General features: G+C 42.0%; 1 protein-coding gene across 1 annotated transcript in view; it reads right to left on the bottom strand.

The window, feature by feature from the left end:
* Positions 1-10,556, bottom strand: part of Stam (signal transducing adaptor molecule) — a 44,498-nt gene extending 33,942 nt beyond the window's left edge. The window contains 1 exon segment of the mRNA NM_001109121.2: positions 10,399-10,556. Coding sequence (NP_001102591.1) covers positions 10,399-10,438 — 40 coding nt within the window. The 5' untranslated portion in view covers positions 10,439-10,556.
* Between the last annotated feature and the right edge of the window lie 14,045 nt (positions 10,557-24,601).

Raw genomic sequence — 24,601 nt, 5'->3', positions numbered from 1 at the left:
CTCTTTCAAGATCAATCTTTCAGGAAAGGGAACTTATTGCCAATTGCTGATCCCAAAACTACAAAGACAGCAAATGGAAAGAACTCCAATGGTCCATAAGAACCATCTCCATAAGAACCAATGGTGAGCCGGAGGACCCACCCAATACAACAGACTGATGGAGGCTCAGCGAGGACAAGTACCCAAGCCAGGGAATCGAAACCTCGGGGGTAAAATCACCAGTCCACACCTCTGTTGTCTCTAACTGTCCGAATTACACAGTGAATGTATTTAAATGCACACACGCACACAAGGAGAAATAAAGCCATTATGAAAAACCTCAGAGAATTCAGTTCTTAATACAACCCATCCTTAAGAAAAATTAAGATCAACATTTTACTAATAACTAATCAAATTAGTTTTACCAGAGATTAACTCCCTTGAGGTAGGAAAATCCCTAACTCTGGCCTCCTCAGGCACTCCACTAGAAGGAAGAGGAGCATCCAGCTCCAGTTCACCCTAGCTACCCTACCTCACATAATGGGGCATTCATGACGTTTATGAACCACAGCACAGGCTCCTTAATATACTTACCACAATGCCACACCTCTCTGACACACTGCTCAGGTCTATGCAAAGATCTCTAAAGCTCTAGAGTAGTTCCTATTCTCTAGTACATAAAGTTGGGATTTTAGCAAAATTTTACAAGTCATACTAAAAGACAAAAACGACCTGAAAAGACAAGCGAGCTTCAGACTCTGATGGATGGATGGTAGAATGCTAGATTTAACAGTCTTTGAATTTTGAAACTATGTTTAATACATAAGAACAGCCTATAAGAACAAGACAATAGAAGCAGATAAAAGTTAAGAAGGAATAAAAATGATTATTTAAAACTAGAAATTATAGATAGGAGGGTTAATGAAATTTCTGTCAGTGAAGTTCTTTGACATGCATTCTTAAGGACTTGAGTTTGAGCCACAGTGCACACATTACATCATGTAATCATGATGATAATAACGATAAGCTAGGCACGGTGGTGCACACTTGTAATCCCAGTACTGAGGAGACAGACACATGGGTCTGAACCATAATACACAAGTACTAAAAATACAAATTATACAGTGTTTGCTCAGACCATAATAGCATTAAGCTAGTAAGGAATTACTGAAGAATCCTAAGTACATGGAGAAAATACTTGATTTAATTAGTTTGTCTTATTGTATATGTGTATGTGTATGTATGTGGGAGGTGGAGGACAACCTGCAAAGTCAGTGCTACGCTAATCCTACATAGATCCTGGAGCTCCAACTCAAGTCTTAGACTTGAAAGTGAACACTAAGCCATCTCACTAGGTTGGTTTGTTGTTATTGTTGCTTGTCCGTGTTCATTTTTGTTTGTAGGGGTAGGGAGTGTGGGCTTGTTGGAGTAGGTGTGTCCTTGCTGGGGGAGGTGTGTCACTGGGGTAGGCTTTGAGGTTGGAAAAACCCAGTCTCCCCCAACTCTCCCCAAACCCACCACCCTTGTGTATCAGGATGTAGTTCTCAGCTACACTTCTCCATACCATGCCTGCTGCCATGCTCCCTGCCTGATGGTAATGGGCTAACCTAACCCCCTGAAGCTGTAAGCAAGCGCCACCCCCACCCCCGATTAAATGCTTTCTTTTCAAGAATTGCCTTAGTCATGACATCGCTTCTCTGAAGTGAGAAGTTTGGTTTCTTTTAAAAAATCACAGACATATTATGAAAAAGTGCTTTTGTTTTAATCCCAGGTGTGGCAATGTGGGGCTGCTACAGACTGTCTGCAGCGGCTGACTGTGATTTGCCTCTTGCTCTGACTGGGGTGATTTTGCCAGCTGCAGATAGTTTCTTGGGGCTGTGTGATGTTTGAAATTCCGGAACTGTCAGAAGACATATGAATGCTAGGGCCCTAGGAGGCAGTGGGTCTGAAGTGGGGCTGCTGGTAGGTTGGTTGATGGTCACAATTTGTTAAGCAGTCATGCACAAAGAAGAAATTGGCTATCCTGACAGTAAAGACCAAACTTGCCCCAAGAAACTCGAAGCCTCTAATCAGTAAGAAGTCTAATGATAATGTCTCCCCATTTCTAACCCCTGAGTTCATTTAGGAATCTCCTAAAGATAATACTCAAGTTAGGTAACAGCATTACTTGTAAACTATGAATAAATTCTTTCCATAGTTACAAATGCAAAAACTCCCAGCAATATGAACAAACTGAATTTAATAATGTTTAGAAAAATCACATAGTTTGACCAAGTGAGGTTTATTCTAATTATGCAGGACTGGTTAAACTTAAAAGGCTATTATCTTCTGCAACATGATTAGAAGACTTCTTTAGACTGGAGGGGATGCCACACACCTTTAATCCCACTTGGGGAACAACAGCAGGTGGATCTGAGTTTGAAGCCAACTAGCTCTACAGACTGAGTTCCAGGACAGCCAGGGCTACACAGAGAAACGGTGTCTCGGAAAAGTAAAAAGACTTCTTTGTGTGCTCTGCTCAGCTCAATATAAAAGACTAAAACAAAATGTGGAGGGTTGAGGAAGAGACTCCATAGCAAACTGACCACCAGAAAATTGTACTAAGATGAAGGTCAAGACCTAAATATATTATCAGCATTTCCAGTATGTGCTTGATTTTTATTTACTTATATTTTTTAAGTATTAACCAGGGGCAGTCAGCCAAGGATTATCAGCTGAGAGTGTTCTAACATGAAAGTAAAGAAAACACAAATAAGTCGGAAAAAAAAAGATGGGAAAAAAGGTTAAACAGAAGCTATGTTCAAAGGTCAAAGCTGCATACATGCACAAAGTAACTAGTTCTGACCACAACACTGTAATAAAGTAATGTAATACCATCATGATCTTCAACAACAGATTTAAATTTTAGCCTGGCACAGACCAACCAATAATACTAAGATTCTTATTTGTAGTGCTTGGTCTTACTTAGGTTAACAATGAAACCCCTGGCTTCCTTCTCCCCAGCAGTCTGCTAAGTCAAGAACACTCCCAGTTCAACAGGTAAAGGAGGTGTTGGCAAGTTTAACAGCAGAAAATTCTTTGCAGGCTTACAAAATGATCCATACCAGAGCTGTCAGAGTCATAGCATTGCTCAAGTTAGTCTCTAGCCCTGGACATCTAGAATAAACACCTTGCAACAAAGGCATCAGCCCGAAGGTACTAGTACACACAGTACCTCTGCCTCACTGTCTCTATCACCACTGTGGTCTTGTAACAACATACATACATACATACATACATACATACATACATACATACATACATACATTCATTCATGGAACTGGTTAATCTAGCAGCCTCATCAGCTCAGCCCCTAATGGAGACTTCACAGTAGTCTTTAACACACACACCAGTCACGTAATTTCATGAAACAAGCAGTCATGGGATTTTAGAGGGCAGGCTCACTTTAGAATATAAACAAATAGCTCACTTTTGCAGGAACTAATCCAGGTTCCGTAAGAACTACATCCATCTCTTCCAATAACCCAATTACTTCCCTCTAAGCTCCACCTTTTAAAGGGTCCATCACTACTCCATATTGCCACAGTGGGCACCAAATTTCCAGTTCATGAACGTGAAGGGCATACTCAAACTACAATACTGATGCATAATCTTTTAATATGGAAAATAACAAAAGCAAGTTATTCATTAATATGTAAGAATAGACAAATTTCAAAACATTTTTGATTTCACTCTTAGGCTCAGAAAATGATACCCCAAAGCAAAGGCCTCATATGCGATTTTTTCCTGCACCTCAGTCTTTCCTATCCCTCATTCTGTCATGATCGAAGCCACACAACGACATTTCTTTTTTCCAAGGCTGCATTATAGAAACTAAAAGCCATTCTTCCCACAGCTGTAAATACTAGGATTACTCTAATCTTTCTCTGCCCGTCTGTCTGTCTAGGCGCTGGCCATAAACTTAAGACCAACATCCCAGAGGTGTCCTGCCTCACACTCAGAGGAACTGCTACAGCAGAGAGGAGAAACATCTGAACAGCTAGGTCTTGGTAGATTTTTCCACTCTCTCTATTACCATTAACTCATTGTTTTTCTGTCCAACCACCTTTCTACATCGAATTTTAGCATAAAAATGAACAGAACACCCCAGATGTCTGAAACTTCAGTAACATGGCTCCCATGTCAAGAAAAACTACTATCACATCAGTTTATTATCTCTTGTTAAACTACCTTGAGTTCTTTTTAAGCAGCCCTAGGATTCACTAAAGTTCAGGTTAGCCCTGAACGTATAATCTCCCCCATCCTAATGACCACCTTAATCTGTTTTGATATAAGGGATACAAACTATAATACTATCTTAGAAATAGGATCGATCACATATCCCTTCTCTACATTGCTAAGTTGATTTTTACAGAAAATTATAAAATCTAAGTATATATTCCAGAAAATAAAATGGATTTCTAGTCCATTCAGGTCATATCTGAAGCAGCTAACAACTAAAGTAACAAAGGAGTTAACAGAGAGAGCCCTAATACAAAACAGGAAAAGGGTCTCAAAATGTTAATGATCAGCATAATTTAAAAGAAAAGTAAAGAGCAGTGGGGAAGAAAGAAAAAAAAAATCAAAGGATGTTGGACATTAGAAACCAAAAAGAAATGGAAAGGTCTTTCTTTCTTTCTGCTTAAGGAATAAAGCATAAAGTAATAAAAACAGAAAAGGACAATGATGAATACAGGCTAGCTGGTGAACAGACCGCTTTGTAAAAAGTTGAAATAAGAAGACCCAACTACAGAACAAGCTCCAGGCATCCAGGGCTACTCTGAGAAATTTTGTCTCAAAAACAAACACTCCAATAATGCCCTAAACTAATCATATCATTTTTGATGCTTCCTTAAGATCAACCAAATAGTAGCATAATTCTCCTCAGCTCTTAAAAAAATTATTTTCTAAATCAGAAGAATATAAATTACCAACAGCAACTCAACAGTAAGGAGTAGAAATGTTTAGGAACGAGATGGAGGGCTGGAGAAATGGCTCAGTGGTTAAGTACACTGTCTAATCTTCCAGATGACCCAGGGTCAATTCCCAGCACTCACATGGCAGCTCAGTCTGTAACTCCATTCAGTCTGTAACCCTCACACATACAGGCAACAGGCAAAATGCCAACGCACACGACAGAAGGAAAAGAAGGAGGGAGGGAGGAAAGGGAAGGCTGCAGAATAAAAGAGAACCCACGTCAAATACAGAAGACCTCCACAACTATAATCCCAATATTTAGATACAGAGGCAAGAGTACTGCTTCAAACAACAGCCTGCTTTACATAAAGCTTTTTGGCCTGTCAATTTTTCACATGAAGGCACAGGGGAGCCAGAAAATTTGAGTTGTTAAAGTCATCATGAGTTCATACTAGGTGTAGATGTAGGATTACATTGACATTCTTTAAACACAACCATCAAACATCACTAGAGAAAGAGGAAAACAATTAGAAGCTTCTGTACTAATCTAATTACCTCCCCGGGTGCAGAAATGGAAGATGGATTCAAAGCGATTAAGATAAAACATATACACTATACCAGTATCCTAAAAGACACGGTGGCTTTATCTATTACAGTCAACAGTACATCTTTGTGGTCAGGAATGTAGAAAAGTACAACCACGAAGTCAAGATGTCACACAGCTTACTGACCTATATAATAAATAACGACTGATGTCTACTCAGAAAAACAATGGGAAAATGTTAATAAAGTCTCAATACAGTTTTGAACATGCTGAAGTTGAGGTGTACAAAACATATCCAATACCAGTAAAGAAATAGAATATCAAGTATTTTGACAATCCTTATAGCAACCTGAGATAGTTTTATAACTACTTACAACACTAGAAAATGAATTCAAAGGGGTTTGATCTTATTTAATACAAAATTCTAAAGGGGCATTGAAGGTCAAAGTCAAGAGCTCAGGACAATGGTTCTCAACCTGTGGGTTTTGAACCCCTGGCAAACCTCTATCTCCAAAACATTTATATTATGATTTGTAACAGCAGCAAAACTGCAGTTATGAAGTAGCATTGAAAATAATTTTATGGTTGTGGGGGTCACTAAAATACAAATGATTTCATTAAAGCGTTGGAGCATTAGGAAGGTTGAGAACCACTGCTTTAGGAGAAAACTCATCGGACTGTGGTTTATGATGCTGACTGGACTAAGCAAAATAAGTAAAAAGTACACATAGTGGATGGATTAGCAGAATTCATGACATGAACTGGTCAAACAGTTTGACTAGGAATACATACTTTTTGAAAATTACTTACTTTGTTTTTAGGTAAGGCCTTGTTATATATAATACCTTTAGCTGATCTGGAACTTACTAGGTAGACCAGGCTGTCCTCCAAACAATAGAAGACCACCTGCCTCTGCCTCCAGAGAGCTGGGATTAAAGGTGTTGGCCACCACACCTGGCTACATTACTATTTGCTCTAAATATTAAAAGCAGCATTTATCAGAGACAAAGGAATAATTCAAAGTCCTTTCTTATTGGCACTAGGCTTGTTTTTGCACAACTCTCACTTAGCAGGCAAAGGCAGCACTTAGGAGGGAAAGTTAGGAACGTCTCATGTTCTAGACTAATCTTGGATACAAAGTGAGACCCCATGTCAAGAAAACAAGATTAGGGACTGACTACTGGGTGTGGGCTCCCTAGCCAATGCAAGGCCCTGGATTAGATAGATCTCCAGCACGAAGGGAGGGAGGGAGGGAGGCAGACCCACACTTTTTATTTTTTAAAAGTTACGAAGGCAGAGGTAGGCAGATCTCTGAGTTAAAGGCGAGTCTGGTCTACAGAGCTAGTTCTAGGATAGCTCAGGCTATACAGTGAAACCCAGTCTCAGAAACCAAAAGTCAAGATAAATGAAACATTATAAAATAATCAAATAATGAAAAGAACAACTTGGAAAGGTAATTTCAAGTTTCTAATAGACTGATTTTTAAGTGGTAACAGAACACCAAACTGACAAACTAGCAAATTGTCAGTAATTTATTACTAGATAAATTATGGGTTTTAGGAATTGCCCCTAAGGTGCCAGAGACAAGAACAAAACGTTCTTTATGAAGTTCATGCCACACAAGGCCATCGATTGATGAACTTAATGGCAGTACTGAATACTATCAAGAAAATGAGTAAGCAGTCGTGAGTAGAAAACAACTGATGGTTTGCTTTAAGAGACAGGAACCAGGAAAACCTCTTTTAGAAAGTGAACTTTGAACAGCATCCCTAAATGATGTGATGGACATCAAGACCTTAAAATGCCTAAGGGAACATTAACAGAAGCAAAGAAAATGGCCACAAAGCTACAGATGCAGAAATGTTTGCAAAGTTCAGATCCAAGAAGCTTGACATGAAAACGAATCCAAAGATTGCAAATCCTATATTACATATAGAAAGTCACCAGAGATTTTTTAATAGGTAGGTGACCTTATCCAGTATTTCTTAAAGATTAATGGCTTTTATAAATGAAAGCTTATTAGAGGGACAAAAGAGAAATGAAAAATCCTGCCAGTCTTTGAGGGGGCTGAGGTGACTGAATGTAATATGAGGTAACAAGATTCTGGATAAAGTTAGGTAGCGCCAAAAGATCTCACTGACAGAATGGGTGGGAAGTATGAAAGAACCAACATGACTCTTAGACATCAGAACTGACTAACAGGAAAGATTGATGACTCAATCTGAGACCAGCTAAAAGGACAGAATAAGAAGTGGGAAGGGAATAAACGGGTTTTTGACATGCTTGTTTCTAGACTCCTATCGAAATCCAGTGGACAAAATCTCTAACACCTACCAAGACTATCTAGACTTGGGAGTAGTAGGAATATGCAAGGCGTTCAAAGCTAAGAGACTAGCTGATTTAAATCCTACTTCACAAACATAAAAAAAAAAAAATTGTTTTCTAGGTGCTTTTCAAACACTGACTGATTCTCTTACCAACCCTGTAAGCTAAGAAACATTGCAATTCTTTTTTTGTTTGTTTTCATTTGATTTTTTTTTTGCTTTTGCAAATATCTTTTTGAAGAAACATTATAATTCTTATGCTCCATATTTAAAGATAAGTAAACAAAGGTACAGAACATCTAACAACTAACTTAAAGCCACATTGCTAATAAGCAGCAAGCCTGAAACCTGAATTTAAGCAAATCACTCCAAATTCTACTAAACATTAAGTGTCATAAGACTCTAAGAGAACCAAGTTGTCAATGGAGAAGAGGTTTTATTACTGCTCAACATTTGGACAATGCAAAAAAAGAGGGGTGGGGACGGACACTAAAAAGCTAAGCAGAAATCCAGAAAAGGGTTGGTGGCCTACAAACCTATGGATAAAGCACAGAAGGAAAATTTAAGACATCAATAAAAAACTGGATGAGGAAAACTTACTGTTGGAATTGGTAAAAACAAATCAGTAGGGAACTTGATGTACAAATTATCTTTATAATTCAAACTGAATTTAAAAACCATGTCTAACAGGCTTAACATATTTTCAACTCAACAAGCATTTATTCAAAGCCAACTACGTAAGAGTCATCAAACAAGGAGCAAAATAAAGTATACACTGATATACAATGTTTAATTTAGTAACGACAAAAACGTTGAAATTTGTAGGAGATGGGAGAGGGTGAAAATCACCATATTTAAACCCGCTAGAGACATTAAATCATGTCTGAAGACTTCTCAAGTCATGACTGGCTGTGAGAGGTTATAGGCATCTACTGAGTGAAGAGCGAATACAAAGTTAACACCCTTCATGTGTAGAGCATAACCTCCTTAAGGATTTTATGTATTCCAAACCGTCAATAGCGTTCCGACTTATCAACTCCAGGTTGCAGGAATCAGCAAATCATTCAGGTCCAACAAGTTGGACTCTAACTTGACTTTAAGCTTGAGGCCATATATGCACAAAGACAGATGAAATAACACAAACAAAGCAAAGGCAAGAAGGGGCCTGTGTCGGACTGGGCGGTGCAGTGGCAAGAACAGGTTTAACGTTAAGAAATCCACCTGAATCCACTGCAAACGTAGGTTCAAAAAAAAGCAGAAAGAACACATATTAGGCCCTGGGTTCCATTCCCAACACCACAAAAACAAGCAAGCCAGGAGAATGTAACTGTGATTGGTTAGCAGAAAGCAAGATTATGTAGGATCACTACATAATGCTGGGAACAGAAGCAGCCAAGTATTGCTTTGCCCTAAAGACTGATGGAACAGATTGTAGACTGCCAAAGGGCCTCAGCGAGATGGGCTTCATGGTTGCGTCTCTTGTCAATGAACACTGTGTTCAGTAAGTACTGGTGCTAATAAGCACTTATTAAACACAATTTCCCAGCTCATTACTTATTTAGCATTATTGATTATTCTATCCACAGCTCAGATTCAGGACTTTCAATTAAATCACTATGAACTAGGCAGGAAGTTGCAGTAATAGGATTTCCAGTTGGCAAAATTTACAATTCACCTCTAATACACAAAATTCATAAAGTAACTCTCACAAGTCATCCTTACATTCTTTTACGACAGTTATGGTTGAATTCAATTTATGGGACGGGATGGTATCGGTTCGCTTTCATTCTACACTATGGAGCCAGTGTAGTTCTACACGCGCGTTCAAAACATCCCCAAATTCTCTTTCAAGAAATTCAAATTTAAGCCAGAAAAACAGTTAGCCTGCTAAATGGGTACAATCGGTACCTAATACCAATTATTCAGACACCAAAATTTAGCATTTCAGACCCCCTTCCTAGAATCAAAATCCTCTTCCACACTTCCCAAAGGCAAAGGCCCAGTCTGAAAAAGACATCCCGATGGCTCATGACTTCAATGGCGTTTCAGTTGTTGCCAAGAGATCTTCATCTCTTCCAACATTTCAACCTACCCATACGTAACCATACCTCTGTCTTCCAGGGACCGTTATAAGGGCTATTAAAAAGCCCTTTAATAACCTTACCTAAAACATTTTGCCAGTTCCTGACGCTTTCCATTGGGCCAGACAAACACTTTGGCGACACAGCTTATAATCAATCTGCTCAAGCCCTTCGCACTTCTCCCAGAAGTCAAGCTCCAGCGGCAGATGGTTTCGTCGTCTGTTCCTCCCGAGGCAACCCTTTACCCCAAATCCCTTAAGCGATCCCATCAAAGCTCCCCCTCCCCAAGTCCCTTACCAAGGCCCATTGGAGAGGTTCTAAGTCCCATTTCTTTCAAAGAGGATGCGCCAAGCGCTCAACCTTCTCCCAACTCTGAACCAAGGGGCCCCGGGAGAGAAGAACGTGGGCTCGGCCTTGGGAATTTAGAATGAACGAACGCAGGGAGAGAGTGGGCGGCGTGGGCTCGTGGTCTCGGGGGTTGAGGGCACTCACAGGGGGCGGTGAAAACACTTACCAACATCCTGGTCGAAGGGGTTGGTGGCAAAGAGAGGCATGTCCGCTGCGTGCCGAGGTGTCCCCAGGGACTGCCCCTCGACACCGCGGCACTCGAGAAGTGACGGAGAAAGGAGGCCCCTCAGGTACAAAAACACTAAGGGAGATTGCCAGTGCAGGGTCCTTCTCAGCCCCTCCTCTCACCCACCCCCAGCAACAGAGGAGGAGGCGGCGGCAGCGGCGGCAACAGCGGAGAAGCTGGACAGGCCCCCGCGCGGGGCGTGTCGGGAATCTAGGCGACTTGAGCGCTGCCTGAACCGTGCTCGCTCCAAATCTGACCAGAACCAGACCCACGCGAGGAGCCGCCTCTGTCGCTTCCTCTGCTGAGCTCTCGCCTACGCGTGGGGTTAACGGCTGTGTCCTCAGCTTTCCCATTCCCCGGGCGTCTCTGGAGGATGGGGTCCTTCAGGCGCACCGAGGCCGACTAAGAACCTCTGGAGTGAATCAGAGTCTGGGAAAGGGAGAGGGTTCAGTTTGGGTCCAGCCAAGCCCTTAATTTTTAACTCCTTGGGTTTACTGGATGGGTTGTTGTTGTGATTTTGTAATCCCTTCTAGAAGATCAGACAGTCCTTTGGGTTATCCAAGTAAAATGTGGAGCTCGCTGGTCTGAGGGGTCAAAGGAAGTCGTGGGATTGGAGTCATGTGAGCTGGTGGAACTGGCTGGAATCCCGAGGAGGGGAGTGTCAAGGCGCGCAGCCTCTGGAGAGGCTGAGGTAACGCTGGCTCCTGACCCAGCCTGAGATCAGAGGGAAGCTTTCTGGGTGTCGGCTCCGACTGACTAAACGTGCTGTCACTGGGTCGCTGGAGTGACTCGAAGATTAGACCTTCGCGGCCCGAGATAAGCACCCACACCCAGCAGCAGAAATAAAAAACAACCATGAAAAATGGAGTCAGACATTGATGGCAACTTACAATGTTGACTTGGTGATCTTATTTGTACCTGTGAATGTAACGCACGCCCCCCCCCAACGCACACAAGCACACACACACACACACGCCCTCAACATCATGCGAAATCTAAAGAATCATCTCTTGGGAATATTACATAAAGTTAGCAAGCCAGTCTTGCACAATGAGATTATGTAAAATGTGCCCAAATAGGGACTCTTAAAAATGAAGCTTACAGATACATGTCAACAAGATTTGTATATCAGTAATAACAGTTTTCTCACCAAACAGTTGAGGCCGAATTTTGAAGAGGAGCAAACTAAAGCATCAATTAATGTTTTCAGTCAATTAAAAAATAAAAGAATCAAAGGGAAACAAGTTTGCCTGACGGTATATAAATTAACAGCATTCTTAAGAGAAACAATGGGGAGTATATAGTGAGCTTTTGGAAATGTGCCTTTGGTTCCAGGAATTCTGATTTTTAAAAGTTACATAAAGACAGTCTTTAAAAACATCAAGATATTAATGGCAGCGTTGTTTACAGTATCAACGAACTGTAGACCACTAAAATGTCCGACACTCAAGAGACTGGGCACACTCCTCTCAATGTCTGTTTCCTCGTTTATAAGAAACGGAAATAAACTATTGAAGATTAAATAAATTATGAGAAGCAAATCCCCTGCAGTAGTGTCTAGCACATAGTGAGCACTCAAGTGCAATCAATAGTTATAATCGTACTGCTCAAATAGAGTGTCCGATATCAAAAGTATTTAGCCATTGGAAGTAACACTGTAGATCTGTATTTGCATTGGTACACATGTGAGTACATGAAAATCTAAAAGGTAAAGACTAAGGATGTGGCTCAGTGATGGAGAACTTGTTTCGCATGCAAGAGACTCTGAATTCTGTCCTTAGCACCGAAAAAACAACAACAACAACAACAGCCTACAAATGCATATGAAATGAATTTAAATTCTGACAACAGTCTGGATGAAAATATGAATGACACGATTATCTCTGGATAAGGTTTTGCTTGCGCATTTTATGTTTTCCAAGTAGTTTAATGATGAGCACAGTTTTTTTTTTCTTTCAAAAGGGTGGGATTAAAATATAAAGACACAACAAATGTCATATGTTAAAGTCACCATTTTCTTAACAGTTGGAAGTGCTTGTGAGAAGTTGTGAGTCCTTATAAAATCTTCCTGCTGTCTGTATGGAAAGCAGAGTATCAGCTCTCAATAGACTTTCTCTTGACTTCTGTTCTGACAGAATTAGATGTCGACTTATCCATTTAAAGTGAGGGACCTGTGCCTTGGGTACCTTATCGTAATGGCCCTGGCTCAGAGCCAGATGGTTATGAAAACATATTTGGGCATGATCATACTCCAGTAATGAAATGTAATTGTTGCTAGCAAAACCGCTACTTTTCAAGTTTTAATCATCAGTATGTGAAAATTGTAATAGCATACATATACATGGTATTGATAACAATAACAATGCTTTCTGACCTAGAAGAATGACTTTGCTATTAGGCACCTTTATGATGTAATATGCTATTGAATAGAGGTTTTAAAAATAAGAAATGTTATACGTACAAGAAAAGCCAAATATAAAACATGGCATGGGTTTGTATTTTGGAGTTAACTTGTCATATGACCTAAAATACTGAAATTACTGAATAGTTTTATTTTTAACAACAGTTCCTTAAAAGACATTTTAGAGACTTCATTTCACGTTAAAATGTTTGCGTGATGTTTAATAAATTCCACAGTTTATTTTGAAATGTTATATCCCTTTAATCGATTTGATTTTTAAAACTGTTCTATATTATAAACAAAGATACCTGTGTGTAAAATGGAGTAGGTCCAGGAAAAGTTTCTGTTGCTATAATAACCCACGATTAACACACTCAACCTACCTATCTGTAAACCACTCTATATTACAGAGTGATTTTTCTATAAATGTGATATCATTCCTTCCCAACTCTCATATGATTCCCCAGTCAGCCAATGATTCAATAAACATGTAATAACTCCTTATATCTCTGAGGTACCTATATGCTGGAAATATTACAGGATACGTATCAGGAAGAGAGTCCTTAAGTTATTGCCCGATTATGGGTGTGCGAAGAGGCTCCTGCCTTCAAAGTTAATCCATTTTTTAAAAATAGAGCAAATGTAGAATTATTAAGAAAAAGTGAGAAAGAATGGGAGTGGGAGGTGCTCCAAGAGAGGAATCCCTAACCTTAGAACTACTATTTACACCCTTAACGCATTGGCCCTGATTGACCCTTTACTTGATACACTCTAGCTTTTTTCTGAACTATGACAGCTGTCCGGATGTCCCATATCTTCCACATCCTCAAACAGACAACTTTTACCACTCTTGTTGTATTTAGAAATCTCTGGACCTTCTCTGAATCCCCACGTAGGTACTGCTGATAAAAGCCTTTTCTAATTCAGTACACAATGGATAACGACACATCATAAATTCTTGCTAATTAATTGATTGAGTGGTCACTTCTACCATAGCACTCAGTGGGGTGATATTTGTTCCAGATATTGATTTCTACGTAGCACATTCTAAGGGTAGCCTCTTAGTGTGAGAATGATCATTTATTTTGCTAACGCATCAAAAGTTTGGTCAGACCTCACCACGAACAGCTTGCCTGTCCTCCACACGGCATCAACAGGACTGGTACAGTGCCTGCGATCATTACAGCTCATTTTCAATATTTAACGAAGTTGCTCAGTGTGTGTCTGGCAATGGATGCTGGAAGTTGGCTGAGTCATTGAGGCTGTCTGCCACACCAACTGCACAGAACACGCTATGTATCTCCTTGGCTTCTCCCAGCATACTGAATGGACGTAAGTTAGAATGTTTCGGGAGACAAGAAGAGGAAGCTTCCAATGCCTTGAGGTATGGACCGGGAGGTGGGGATACCATCACTCAATCATACTCCGTTGCAGCCACAGTGTCTACACTCAAGGACAGAGAACAAAATTTACTTTTTGGTGAAATTAGTTTCAATGAATTAGGGTAGGGGGGCATGTTTAAATGCTACAACAATATTGTATCCTCTGGTTAAGCATTCTGCTTTGGATTATTATCTGTATGCATTGGCTTTTCATAGTTGGTTGTTCCATGGTGTTTATTAAATGGGATAAATGCAATCAGCCACCATTAAAATGGCATATACTGCTGTTGCTGGCCATAAGGAGGTAAAGAAATCACCACTTCCTTTACTGTAAGCAAAAGGAAACTGGGCGGGGGGATCATGTGTATGGGTTAGATATGAAATGTGGCTCCAAGGCTCATGTAACCCCCTCTGGTGATGCTGTTGAGGACGATCAGATCATGAGGATAACAACCTCATCAACGGACAATGTTCACACTGAACAGGAAGTGAGGTCTGGTTGGAGATAGCATAGTCTAGTTCAAAATCCCGTCTTTATCTCTAGCTCGGCCTCGTGGCCACCGTGAAGTGGCAGCTTTGGGTTCTTCTTCTCACAGCCCATGAACAATAGAGCCAGCTAGCGGTGGGCTGAGGCCCCTGAGGGTGTGAACTAAAAAACATATCTTTCCTCCTTCAAGGTTGCTTATTTGAGGCCCTTTGTCCCAGAGACGGAAAAAGTCAGTCTTAAGTTTACGGCTGATTTCCAACATAAGCTAATAGCAGTATAAAACAAATGGGGAGGAAGCAGGAAGTGTGCGTTGAGCCACATAACAGCCAATGACTTCCTGCTGGCCCACAACTGTTTTTCTGAACTGAAGCAGAGAACCCCGAAATGATCCCAAATGGTCAGAATGTAACCGTGATGATTTGAATACGTTTGGCCATGGAGTGGCACTATTAGGAGGTGTGGCCTTGTTGGAGTAGGTGTGGCTTTGTTGGAGTAGGTGTGGCCTTGTTGGAGTGGGTGTGGCCTTGTTGGAGTAGGTGTGGCCTTGTTGGAGTGGGTGTGGCCTTGTTGGAGTGGGTGTGGCCTTGTTGGAGTAGGTGTAGCACTGTGTATGTAGGCTTTAATACCCTTGTCCTCACCCAGTCTTCTAGCAACTTTGAAGTGAAGCTGTGTAGGTTTCTCAGCTCCTCCTGCCCCACACCTGCCTGGATGCTGCCATGTCCTCACCTTGATGATAATGGACTGGACCTCTGAACCTGTAAGCCGTCCCCAATGAAATGTTGTCCTTGTAAGAGTTCCTTGATCTGGTGTCTGCTCACAGCAGTAAAACCCTAAGGTAGCACTGAAGAGAAAAAAATCAGAATGGGGGAAGCCGAGAGATGATTGCACAGCTTAGAGGTTTCGGCCCATGCTTACTCCCTCCTCCTTCTTTTGACATCGTATATCTTTGCAAGAGCTGGTGGCAAAACAGAATCACACATTCAGCGGTAGGATAGCAAAAGACAGGAAGTATCTGGAGTCCCACTCTCTCCTCTGCAGGATCCTAGTGACCCAAAGATCTCCTGGTAGGGACCTACTCGCTAACATTTCCACCACCTCCCAATAATGTTAGGACAAAGCTCAGGCCTTTATCACACATTGATACGGGGGGTGGAGGGGCGACACATGGCCCAAACTGCAGTACCCCAAAGATGCAATATTTGAAAGTGGAAGCCTTTATAATGTCCAGGGGTCAACAAAAAAATTTACTGGACATATGACAGAAAATGGGAATTAAACAAAACAGTCAGAAGAAACAGACCCCAAAATGAAAGGATGTCTCAAATATTGTAAGGATGTTTTAAGATCATGTGCTCCAGACTTTACAGAAAGTGGAGTATGATAAAGAGAAAAGAGAAATAAAGGGTATCAAAAGGGAGCAAATGAAAAGCCTAGAAATGGAAACAACAAGAGAAAACGTAAATGAGGTGTAGTTAACAGAAAAAAAAATACAATAATGCAAATCAAAGCAGCCTGAAAACAATGACCAGAACCTCAATTATCTGTAGAAACGACAACAATTACAACAACAACAGAAACCAAGACAGTGTGCCATGTGTGAAGTTCCAGGGGAGGGGGAATAAGTAAAACATGGTGTCTCATGCCTGTAATCCCAGCATTTGGGAGGGCTAGCCAGAGAATTACTTTGCCGTTGGGGACAGCCTGGGCTAAAGAATAAAATCCAGGCTTCAAAAGAACAAAAAAAAAAAAAAAACACACAAAAAAGAGCAGGGCATGGTGGTGCATGCCTTGAGCCCCAGCACGCAGTCAGGAGGCAGAGGCAGGTGAATCTCTGAGTTCAAAGCCAACCTGCTCTACAGAGTAAGTTCCAGGACAGCCAGGGCCATAGGGAGAAACCCTTTCTTGGAAAACCAAAACCAAACAACAACCAGAAGAAGAAGAAGAAGAGGAGGAAGAAGAGGAGGAGGAAGAGGAGAAGGAGGAGGAGGAGGAGGAAAAGGAGGAGGAGGAGGAAGAGGAGGAGGAGGAAAAAGAGGAGGAGGAGGAAGAAGAGGAGGAGGAGGAGGAGGAGGAGGAGGAAGAAGAAGAAGAAGAAGAAGAAGAAGAAGAAGAAGAAGAAGAAGAAGAAGAAGAAGAAGAAGAAGAAAGAAAGAAAGAATGAAAGAAAGAGAGGAAGAAAGAGAGGAAGAGAAAGAAAGAAAACCTAGGTGTGGTGGTACACACTGTTAATTCCAGCACTGGAGAAGCAGAGGCAGGCAGATCTCTGATTTCAACACCAAACTGAGTTCCAGGAGCCAAAACTGCTCTACAGAATAACCCTATCTGGGATGAGGGAAGGGAAGGGGGCTAGAGAGATGGCTCAGCGATAAAGAGCACGGGCTGTTTTTTTCCAGCATTCCAGGGCTCGAGTCCCAGCACACACAGGACAGCTCACAACTGTCTGTACCTCTAGTTATAGGGTATCTAGCGCCCTCACGTAGACATACATGCAGGCAAACACTAAAGCACGTAAAGATAAATATTTAAAAATGTTTAAGTAAAGCACAGAAGTGGTAGGAGACTTTGAAGTCTTGAGTGCATGGGTCACGGTTACAGTATCTAACAAAGTAAAATAATGTCTAATCCAGTCAGAAATTACCAGACCACAGGAACTCACTTTAAATACAAGAATATTCCACGGAGCGTGGGTTGGGGAAATAACTCTGTTGCTAAGGTACAAGCATAAGAATCTGCATTCATTTTCCCAAACCTCCTTGGAGAGCAGGCCTAGCAACACATGCTTGGGATCCCAGCACTGGGGAGGTAGAGGCACGGGGATCCCTGAACTTCTGTTTTGTTTTGGGGTTTTTTTGTTCTTTTTTTTCGGAGCTGGGGACCGAACCCACTGAACTTCTGTTTTGATCATGGGGACGTTGTCGGGGCTTGGCATGGTGATGAGGGACTTTAATCCTAGCACTCAGTGGGACAGATCTCTGTGAGTCCAAGGTAAGCCTAGACTACACGGTTAAAGGTGCGCGTGCATGGACGCGCGCGCACGCAAGCACACACACACACACACACACACACACACACACACACACACACATTGAGCACTTGTCTTTTACTGTCTATTGTAATGCTAAGTGCTGGACCCCAAGACCTGGTGTCTGCACATAGCTCCCGGAACCCTGGCCCCAAGTTAAGTTTGATTGGTGAATAAAGATGCCGACAGCTAACAGCTGGGAAAAGGAGACGTAGGTGGGGTTGAGGTTCATGCTTGCTGGAGAGAGGGCCACTAGGAGGGAGAGGAGAGAAGGCGCCTCCGTGGAAGAAGAAGAATGTGCAGGAGGGAGAAGGAGAGCTGGTATAGACTAAGGGCCAAAAGAGCTTGTCTCAGGGGGCTGCCGGATCAGATTAGGAGCAGCGCAGACGGAACGTAGTAAACAGTGAGTGGTAACTTGGGGTTATGGAAAGTAGAGGCTAAGGACGTGGAGGGTACGCAGCTGCCCAGCTACTGCGCTGCCTAAGGCGGATGACAATGTAAAGACTGTGTGTGTCTTTCATTAAGGAACACAGATGGTCTATGATGTGGGAGAAGCTCTGGGCTGGGATACTTAATATTTTTTATTACACACACACACACACACACACACACACACACACACACAGATGGGGGGATTCTAATGATGCATGGTCTGAAATAAGCAAAGTACAATGCCATATATGTATAAAGTGCCAACTAAATTTTAAAATAAAAATATTGACGCCTTCAGCAATAGGAACTTTTCACCCTCTGAGAGGCAAGCAAGGGCAAGAGACTCTATGGAAGTCTCTTGGATTCTGTTGACCAACTTGAAAGTTGGTTTCTCATATCTGGGGCTGGGGGGGTATTGTTAGATAGCCTGTGGCTCTTTAAAGAGAACACTATCACTTTAAAAAATATATATGTCTCTATATATTTTAATATATACATATGCATTTTATATTTATACTTATATTTATATGTATATCACATATTTAGTTTATGATATATTTAAATATATTTTATATAAAAATATTTTACAATGTATGTGCTATATAAAATATATTAGATATATACACATATATTTAAAATGTATATATGGGGGTGGCACATACCTTCAATTGCAGCATTCGGAGACAGAGGCAGGGGGGATATCTGAGTTTGAGGCCAGCTGGTCTACAGAGAAAGTTGCAGGAGATCCAGGTATAAACATAGAAATCTTATCTCCAAAATCCAGTAATATAATATATATGTATATATATATAATGATATATATATATATATATATTCCCAAAGGAAGAAGAAAATAAAAAGAAATACACCGAGTCCAGTCTGTGTTGCCCATATACTCGCTGAAGCATGGTCAAGTCTGGGGCCTGAAGAGATGGCTCAGCAGTTGGGAACACTGACTGCTCTTCTAGAGGACTCAGGTTCAATTGCCAGCACCCACATGGCAGCTCACGACTATCTGTAACTCCAGGATCTAACCCCCTCACACAGACACACAGACCGGAAAAACACCAATGCACAGAAGAAAAAAAAATGAGTCCTTTCCCCGATGTCCCCACCCCCACCCCATCAGCACTGAGGAGCTACAGGTCAGCATCATGGTCACGAATTTTAAGGGCTCTCTTCAGTGGCTTCCTACCTAGACTGTTTCCTTTCGTATGGGAGTGGGAAGTTGTCCCAAAAGACTTCAATGTCTCTGATTTCAACCGGGAGTCTGCAGTTATTGATACCACGGCAAAAGGAGCTACCTCGCTCGTCGTCGGCATGGATCGTAGACTTCCACACGGTTTCTGGTGACAGTCCAGACCACGGACATCCACTGGCATTCTGGTGTCAGCACAGACCACAGACAACACAGCTCCCAGCCACAGCGCTATTCCCCTCTACAAAACTTCTTTCTCCACACTGTGGTCCTGTTCTCCTGGGTTCTGCACTTAGTACAGGTTATATATTGACATCTGAAGATTCGGACCTAAGAAACCGCTGATGAGCAAGAACATGAGATTTTCTTCTTGGACCTGTGTTAGTTCATGAATATATTCTCTAGTTCCAGCCACTAACCTGCAAACTTCATTTTTTCTTTTAAAAATAGATATTAATAATTAACTAAAATATAATAAAATAAAAACTCATTGGAACAGTACAAAGTGAACAGAAGGAAAAGAACTTGAGCAAAGGCACAAGAAACAGGTGAAGAGACCTACTCATTCACAAATACAAAACTGGAAACCATAATATATACACAAAGGAGCTATAAGGAAGGAGGGAGACAGGGAGGGGGAGAGGGAGGGAGGGAAGAAAGGAGGGAGAGGAGAGGGAGAGAGAGAAAGAAGAGGGAGAGAGAGAGAGAGAGAGAGAGAGAGAGAGAGAGAGAGAGGGTAAATATACAAATAAAATAAAAAGATAAAGTTAATGGTGGTACAGAACTTGTGGGAGTGGCCAACCAATGACTGGTTCAACCTGAGACCCATGGCATGAGAGAGAACACACCCCTGACACTACCGGAGGGCCAGGACCTAGAGGCTGGATAGCCCAGAGACCTAGGACAGAGACCAAAGTCATCTGGGAAAAATTTTAATGAAATTATGCCTAATGGTATCCTGCTATACTCATAGATTGGAGCCTAGCCCATTTGTCATCAGGAAGGCTTCATTCAACAACCAATAGAAACAGAAGCAAAGACTCATAGCGAAACATTTAGGCAAGCCTCAGGGAATTCTGTGGAAGATGGAGGAAGGATTAAAGGAGTCAGAGGGGTCAAGGACACCACAAGAACCATTGTTCACACAATCAACTAACTGGGCTCAGAGAGGCTCACAGACTGAACTGACCATCAGGGAGCCTGTATGGGTCTGATGTAGGTCTTCTGCGTATATGATTGTGTAGGTATCTTGTGGGACTCCTAACAGTGGGAGTTGGGGGTGTTTCTGACACTTGCCTGCTTTGGGGACCCTTGTCCTCTCACTGGGTTGCCTAGCTCAGCCTTAATATAAGGGGAGGTGCCTAACTTTATTGCAGCTTGATGTGCCATGTTTGGTTGATATCCCTGGGATGTCTGCCCTTCTCTGAAGGGAAATAAATGGAAGAGGGGGTGAATCTGATGAGGAGGGACTGGGAGAACTGGGATGAAAAACCGTGGTTGGGATGTAATATATGAGAGAAGAATTTTAAAAGTAATAAAATAAAATAATAAAGTATAGAGTTCTGGCACAATGGTAGGAGACAAAGAACTTCTGATGATCACTTGGGTTCCTTTTCCTCTCAGGGTTCCCTGAGGGCTGAGGAGAGGAATTTGATGGTATGGTGGTTTGAATATGCTTGGCCCAGGAAGTGGCACTATTGGGAAGTGTGGCCTTAATGGAAGAAGTGTGCCACTGTAGGGATGGGCAATGAGACCTTCCTCTTAACCACATGGGAAGGTCTTCTAGGGGCCTTAAGATGAAGATGCAGAACTCTCAGCTCCTCCACACCACGCCTGCCTGGATGCTGCCCTGCTCCTGCCTTGATGATAATGGACTGAACCTCTGAACCTGTAAGCCAGCCCCAGTTGAATGTTGTCTTTCTAAGAGTTGCCTTGGTCATGGTGTCTGTTCACAGCAATGGAAGCCCTAACTAGGACAGAAGTGAGCATCCCGCTTCTTCTTGACATCCTTAAAAAGTAAAGAGATTATTAGATCAACTCCTCGGCAGGAAAGGTGTTATGTAACTGACACATCTTATTACTCCAAACTATAGAATTTATCTTAAACTTATTCATAAGGCTATTTTTCTTATCTACTCTAAAATACTGCTCATGAGGATATACCCTCACATACATACACCTGTATAAGTTATTTACAACCAGTACCCAACAAATTATTCATTTTCAAAGAGACAGTTGACATGTTTCAACAAACATGTTGTTATTTAGTCCTAAGTAATATTTTTTCCAAAATGTTATATTTTGAAGTTTGTAAGAAACATCATTATTGTGAAAATGAGGTGCAACATTGTGTCAAGTTCTGTGGTTTGTACTGATCTCAGCCAAACGACTAAGATGTGACTCAAATTCAATGCTTTAAGGGGATGTTTGAAAGGGAGATGATTTATTAACCATGCAACAAACCTCACCTTTATCATGATATTGGGATTCATGCCATCACCAATATGTAAATATACACTTAAAATGCTATGTGAGATATTTAAAGATCAACTCCAAGAGATATCTAAAGATCAACTCCAAGCAAGAATCTGTACTAAATGAATCCAGTTCTCATTTGGTGTGAAAACAGAAATCACAACCAACCACGCCCCTATTTAGTCTTGGTCTTTCTTTCTCACAGACATCATTAGCTTCAAGCAATGTTGTCCCAGCTAAGATTTTTCCTTTCTAATTTCATAATACACTATATATTTTGTTTGGCTGCATTAGCTCAGCCTAACGTTTACGAGACTCGTTTTTGTTGACCGGCCGGCTGCTCATGTCTTGGTTCTGCTGAGTAACGTGGTACTAAAGAATACATTTGTCTCTTCGTTCCCGTGTTAACCGACATGCGGGTTATTTTTAGTTTGGGGCTACTATGACTAAACGGTTATGAATATCCGTGTCTAATTCATTGTGTGGGCATATGTGTTTGTTTGCCCTGGTTAAACACAAAGGGGAAATTGCTCGACCATATGACAGCTAGACGTGTTGATCTTTTGAAAGACATTGATAGATTGTGTTCCAAAGCAGTGCTCTCCTTAGCCCTGTGGAAAAGGCCACTTGCTATACACCCTTGCCAGCCCTTTGAAATGTTAGCCACTGTAATTGTGCTGTTCTTGTCACTGTGGGTCTAATTCAAATGTCCCAAACGACTAATGAAGCAAAGCACTTATGTTTGCGCCACTGGCTGTGTCTGCATTGCCCTGTGGTTTACATTCTCTTAATTGCTAAAAAACGAACAAACAAACAAACAGACTCCTTTATTGACTTAAAAATACTTTATTTTACTACTGTGTGTGTATGTCATGTGTGTGTGCCCGAGGAGGCCAGAAGAGGGGTTACCCAGAAGATACCCAGGAACTGGAGTTTTCACGGTTAAACCACTGACCTGGGTGCTAGGAGCCAAACTTGGGTCCTCCGGAAGAGCAGCAAGAACTTTAAACTGCTGATCTCTCTCTCCAGCCCCTGTCTTACTGGATTATAAAGATTGATCATATATTCTTGTTACTTGAATGTATGGCGAATATTTTTCATTTTAAAATTGTTTTTGGAATAGATTTTTACAGTTTGATGATCGGTTTTTAAGAGTCATATTTCCTTCCTTCCTTCCTTCCTTCCTTCCTTCCTTCCTTCCTTCCTTCCTCCTTCCTTCTTTCCTTTCTTGATGGTAGTTGCACCTAAGAAGTCTTTGCCTTTTCCCCTAACATCACAGATTTTGCTGTTTTCTTCCAGGAGCTTTACAGTGCTTGGTTGTGCGTTTAATTCTGTGATCACCTTGAAATGATCGCACGTCTATGATGTAAAGATTCCTTTTGAATGTGGTTGCCTAGTTGTTCAACTCATTGAAAAGATTAAGACTTCATCAATGCATTACCTCAGACGAGGGTGTATCTGGACTCTGCAGTCACACTGGCCCACAATTCCCTTTTGCTTACGAGTCTATGTTGAGACTGTAGTTTCATAGTGAGGTTTTTGATAGGCTATGGTTTGTAAGAGGCTATGCACATGCCCCTCGTTCTTCCTGTACACTTTCACGGACCTGTTGGTTTTAGCTTTTCAAATGAAACCTGTTGGCATCTGGAGAGAACTGACATTCTAACATTCTGAGATTTGGGGGCCTGTCGCACGGCAGTGACTTAATGCTCAGTGTACAGGGCCAGCACATGCTTTAGTAAATGTATCCCCAGTTCACTTTGCAGCTGGAAGGTTTTACTTAACCCACCCCACCTCAGATTGGACGGGTAATGCTCCCATTCCACATCCAGAATCTAGGCGCGCATGGACAAGCCTATGGTCATTTGTCCCTTCCAACAGTGTCTAGATTCTGTTGCTGAACTGTGTAACACCTTCCGATGCCCTTTGCAAAATCCTTTCTCAAATTATAAGCAAGATCGCCAGAAAAAGTGCTAGTATGCATATTTGTGGTGACAAGCAAGTCCGTACCTGCTTTTGATGGACATTTTACTGAACCCTACCTCTCTATGAGGTACACCATTTTGTTTTCCTTTGTGGAAATGTAGGCATACACAAACTTCTAAGTTCCCAGACTGGTGGAGGTCAGGAATTTGGGGGTTGAATTCCAGTAAACCGACTTGGTAGCCTGCTTGCTTAGCTACACTTTATAGAGGGGAAAGGAAAGGGAACTATTAAAAGAATGGTTCTTGGGAGGAAGAGAGAAAAAGTGGAAGATTAAGTGTGGAGAGCAGTGGGGCACTTCTTCCCTGCAAGACAGGGAACTTGTTAACACCATGGCTGGATTTCTTGTACGTACCCTAACACCGATCCTTGTTTTACCACGTCCTTTCCCCCAGCTCCCCTTTGGCATGCAGCTTTAGAACAGACTCTCTAGAACCCATGAGACCCATCTGACCCCGTAGTAATGGCACGGGACAAGGCTAGGCCGGAGCTGCTTCTCCAGAAGCTCAGGAGACCAAGCCTTTGGTGGGGGAGACCCTGCTTTCTGGGCAAAACCCCCGTCGCCTCTGGTACATTCGCTCTGTCTGGACAAGGCGCACCAGCGAGACACCCATTGCCAGGGCACGCGTCGCCCGCGTCTCTCTAGGAAGAGGTCGCAGCCAGAGCGGGCGGACAGCTCTTCCACGGGAGCGCGCGGCGCGACACCGCCTGGAAGCCGTGACCCCGGCTGGCCCACCCCGGGACCCGGGCCCTGAGAGCGCGC

The sequence above is a fragment of the Rattus norvegicus genome, chromosome 17, assembly GCF_021556685.1.
Source record: "Rattus norvegicus strain SHRSP/BbbUtx chromosome 17, alternate assembly SHRSP_T2T, whole genome shotgun sequence".
NCBI classification, from domain to species: domain Eukaryota; kingdom Metazoa; phylum Chordata; class Mammalia; order Rodentia; family Muridae; genus Rattus; species Rattus norvegicus.
The sequence above is the reverse complement of the archived record's forward strand: the minus strand, read 5'-3'. Positions and strand labels throughout refer to the sequence as shown.